At 42.3% G+C, this 5,000-nt stretch overlaps 1 protein-coding gene across 1 annotated transcript in view; it reads left to right on the top strand.

The window, feature by feature from the left end:
• Positions 1-5,000, top strand: part of LOC149984290 (sodium-dependent dopamine transporter-like) — a 28,002-nt gene that overhangs the window by 285 nt on the left and 22,717 nt on the right. The window contains exons 1-3 of the mRNA XM_090230620.1: positions 1-31; positions 1,074-1,214; positions 2,797-3,049. The exon at positions 1-31 is cut by the window's left edge and continues 285 nt beyond it. Of these exons, the coding sequence (XP_090086746.1) occupies positions 1,092-1,214; positions 2,797-3,049 (376 nt within the window). The 5' untranslated portion in view covers positions 1-31; positions 1,074-1,091. The remainder of the gene's footprint in view (positions 32-1,073; positions 1,215-2,796; positions 3,050-5,000) is intronic.

Consider the following 5,000-nt stretch of genomic DNA (forward strand, 5'->3'; position numbering starts at 1 on the left):
ACAAGGTTTTATTTCCTCGTCATCTATAAAGGTGAGTTTTTTTTTGTTAACAGTTTTTTCATTCTGTTTTTAATTCATTTTGTATGAATTTGTCAATATATTCTCATATTTCAACAAATTAATTTACATCAAATCATGTTTTTTTTGTGTGGTTTTTTCCCCCCCTAAATGATTGGCTTGACAAATACATCCAGTAAAACGTTAGTTTTGTTTGGATTTGAATTTCAATGTATTGCAATTTATAGATAATTAATTTGTTTACGATGATGTAAAAAATGTTGATTTTCAACGTGAACATTTATTTACTCAATTGTGTGTCGTGTTTAAACATAATAATAATTTCAACTTTGAAAATATGCAAACAATTACAGAAGGAAAATATATCAACATATTAATATCAACATTATTTCCAAATATAAATGGATTCATTATTATTATTATTACTAATAATATTATTATTATTGTGATGTTTGGTGTCACTATCGGTGATCGTTTTGACGTTAAGTGTCACTAGTCTAATTTAATCAACTAAATTCTTACATTTTATATTTTAGACATTTTCCTTTAATGAAAATATGGAATCGTCGTAAATCGTCCCCTGGAACAAACGACAGTTCAGTGCCTTGCTCAAAGGGCACGTCGACATATTTTTAACACCTCGTCGTCTCTAACCGCCAGGCTACAACCACCAATAAAAATATTTGTCAACAAAATGTTTGGACCAGTTGCTGTTAATTGGTTTAAATATAATACATCTATGAATCCATATATGGGCATTTTCGTTGAGCACCTGCTGTTTTAGAGCCTCGACTGGCTGAGACTGCTCCGAACCAGAAACAGGGTCGTGTTCAGTAGGCACACAACGTGGCTGGATGGGGAGGGACTACCTGTACTGGGCCAATGAGAAACAAGTATTTTTCACATTCAAAACACTTTGCAACGTTGTACTGAACTCAGACCGCCTCCCTCTCTCTCCTATAAGGTGTAGGATTGAGACTGAGGCTGGTTGTATATCTGTAATGTATCTCGGGGTTTCCCTCCTAGGCGTGTCTAAGGTCTGTCTGTGTCCGTAGCTGATTCCCTCTGCAGCCATGGAGCAGCCCGTGATGAAAGCCAGATCGCCAGTGGGTCAGATGTGTTCGGTGGTGGCACCCGCCTCGGCCAAGCAGCCTTCCTCCGCCCCCTCTCCCTCCAACACCATGGGCCCCAAGGAGGTGGGAGACAGAGGCTATATCCCACACGGAGCCCTATTCCCTACAGTATATAGTGACAATAGGAGGGTGCACATGGAGCCCTATTCCCTACAGTATATAGTGGTCATAGGAGGTTCCACATGGATCCCTATTCCCTACAGTATATAGTGACAATAGGAGGGTGCACATGGAGCCCTATTCCCTACAGTATATAGTGACAATAGGAGGGTCCACATGGAGCCCTATTCCCTACAGTATATAGTGGCCATAGGAGGGTCCACATGGAGCCCTATTCCCTACAGTATATAGTGGCCATAGGAGGGTCCACATGGAGCCCTATTCCCTACAGTATATAGTGGTCATAGGAGGGTCCACATGGAGCCCTATTCCCTACAGTATTCCCTACAGTATATAGTGGTCATAGGGGCTGATAAGACCAGTCATTTGGATAAAAGTATCAATAATCAGTGTTTCCTGGTCCTCGGGTCCCAAAGGGAAGTGCCCAGTTTAGGTTTTGCCCTCGGACCGACCCACTAGATTCAACTGATGACCTCTTCATCACCTCTTCGTCATCGGGCCTTTAGTTGAATCTGGTGTGTTACTTATAGGGAACCTCTTTGGGCCCCCGGGACCAGGGTTGGGAAACACGTGTCTAAATGACTTCAATTATCTTATAATTAGTCAATTTACTTCCAGAATTGACTGCATTCAATTCAAATAGACACCCCAAACCTGGCATGGTAAGTTGTTGTAGATGACAGTGACATAGCTACATGACATAGATTCTGATATATTAGGTGGAGTGGTTGTAGATGACAGTGACATAGCTACATGACATAGATTCTGATATATTAGGTGGAGTGGTTGTAGATGACACTGACATGACATAGAGTCTGATATATTAGGTGGAGTGATTATAGATGACAGTGACATAGCTACATGACATAGAGTCTGATATATTAGGTGGAGTGGTTGTAGATGACAGTGACATAGCTACATGACATAGATTCTGATATATTAGGTGGAGTGATTATAGATGACAGTGACATAGCTACATGACATAGAGTCTGATATATTAGGTGGAGTGGTTGTAGATGACAGTGACATAGCTACATGACATAGATTCTGATATATTAGGTGGAGTGGTTGTAGGTAACAGTGACATAGCTACATGACATAGATTCTGATATATTAGGTGGAGTGGTTGTAGATGACAGTGACATAGCTACATGACATAGATTCTGATATATTAGGTGGAGTGGTTGTAGATAACAGTGACATAGCTACATGACATATGTGTTCTGATATATTAGGTGGAGTGGTTGTAGATGACAGTGACATAGCTACATGACATAGATTCTGATATATTAGGTGGAGTGGTTGTAGATGACAGTGACATAGCTACATGACATAGATTCTGATATATTAGGTGGAGTGGTTGTAGATGACAGTGACATAGCTACATGACATAGATTCTGATATATTAGGTGGAGTGGTTGTAGGTAACAGTGACATAGCTACATGACATAGATTCTGATATATTAGGTGGAGTGGTTATAGATGACAGTGACATAGCTACATGACATATGTTCTGATATATTAGGTGGAGCTGATTCTGGTGAAGGAGCACAACGGGGTCCAGTTCACCACCTCCACGTTGGTCAGCCCTGCTGGGCACCCCCACGGCCACGGCCACGGCCTTGCTCTGGGCCCCAGTCACGGACACACCCCTGTCCCCGGAGAAGAGAGGGAGACCTGGGGGAAGAAGATCGACTTTCTCCTGTCTGTGATAGGGTTCGCTGTGGACCTGGCCAACGTGTGGAGGTTCCCCTATCTCTGCTATAAGAACGGAGGAGGTGAGAAGGAGGGAGGGAGGGAGGGAGTGAGTGTGTGGAGGTTCCCCTATCTCTGCTATAAGAACGGAGGAGGTGAGAAGGAGGGAGGGAGTGGAGGTTCCCCTATCTCTGCTATAAGAACGGAGGGGGTGAGAAGGAGGGAGGGAGGGAGGGAGTGTGTGGAGGTTCCCCTATCTCTGCTATAAGAACGGAGGGGGTGAGAAGGAGGGAGGGAGTGTGTGGAGGTTCCCCTATCTCTGCTATAAGAACAGAGGAGGTGAGGAGGGAGGGAGAAAGAGAGATGGAGAGAGATATCTTCTGCACAGATTCTGTCAGACCTGGACCCTGACAGTAAATTTCAGTAAGACCAAAATAATGGTGTTCCTAAAAAGGTCCAGTCGCCAGGACCACAAATACAAATTCCATCTAGACACTGTTGCCCTAGAGCACACAAAAAACTATACATACCTCGGCCTAAACATCAGCGCCACAGGTAACTTCCACAAAGCTGTGAACGATCTGAGAGACAAGGCAAGAAGGGCATTCTATGCCATCAAAAGGAACATAAATTCAACATACCAATTAGGATCTGGCTAAAAATACTTGAATCAGTTGTAGAATCCATTTCCCTTTATGGTTGTGAGGTCTGGGGTCCGCTAATTATACCCGCTAAATTTAAAAATCCAGAAAAGAGCCGTTAAATTCTACAACCACCTAAAAGGAAGCGATTCCCAAACCTTCCATAACAAAGCCATCACCTACAGAGAGATGAGCCTGGAGAAGAGTCCCCTAAGCAAGCTGGTCCTGGGGCTCTGTTCACAAACACAAACACACCCTACATAGCCCCAGGACAGCAGCACAATTAGACCCAACCAAATCATGAGAAAACAAAAAGATAATTACTTGAAACATTGGAAAGAATTAACAAAAAAACAGAGCAAACTAGAATGCTATTTGGCCCTACACAGAGAGTACACAGCAGCAGAATACCTGACCACTGTGACTGCCCCAAACTTAAGGAAAGCTTTGCCTATGTACAGACTTAGTGAGCATAGCCTTGCTATTGAGAAAGGCCGCTGTAGGCAGACATGGCTCTCAAGAGAAGATAGGCTATGTGCTCACTGCCCACAAAATGAGGTGAAAACTGAGCTGCACTTCCTAACCTCCTGCCCAATGTATGACCATATTAGAGAGACAAATTTCCCTCAGATTACACAGATCCACAAAGAATTTGAAAACAAATCCAATTTTGATAAACTCCCATATCTACTGGGTGAAATTCCACAGTGTGCCATCACAGCAGCAAGATTTGTGACCTGTTGCCACAAGAAAAGGGCAACCAGTGAAGAACAAACACCATTGTAAATACAACCCATATTTATGTTAATTTATTTTCCCTTGTGTTCTTTAACCATTTGTACATCGTTACAACACTGTATATAGACATAATATGACATTTGAAATGTCTTTATTCTTTTGGAAGTGTGTGAGCATAACATTTACTGTTCACTATTTATTGTTTATTTCACTTCTGTTTATCCATTTCACTTACTATGGCAACGTAAACATGTTTCCCATGTCAATAAAGCCCCTTGAATTGAATTGAGAGAGAGAGAGGAGAGAGAGAGAGAGAGAGAGAGAGAGAGAGAGAGAGAGAGAGAGAGAGAGAGAGAGAGAGAGAGAGAGAGAGGAAGGAAGGAAGGAAGGAAGGAAGGAAGAGAGAGAGAGAGATGAATCCTTATCTATGTGTGTTTGAGCAGGCGGGAGGGATGATGGGGCGAGTGTGAGGCCTTACCCTTTAAAGATAAAAGAGATCTCCTCGGCTGATCAAACTGCTGATTATCTACAACAATTAGTTACACCTTCTACGGTTAGAACGTTAACTCAGTTGGTGAAATAACCTTATAGCATTATGTTCTTCCCATTTGAATTATTTTGCAGAATGTTCCGGTTCAATTTCATCATGCGTGGT

The sequence above is a fragment of the Oncorhynchus mykiss genome, chromosome 3, assembly GCF_057628025.1.
Source record: "Oncorhynchus mykiss isolate SJ-2025 chromosome 3, ASM5762802v1, whole genome shotgun sequence".
Lineage (NCBI taxonomy): Eukaryota > Metazoa > Chordata > Actinopteri > Salmoniformes > Salmonidae > Oncorhynchus > Oncorhynchus mykiss.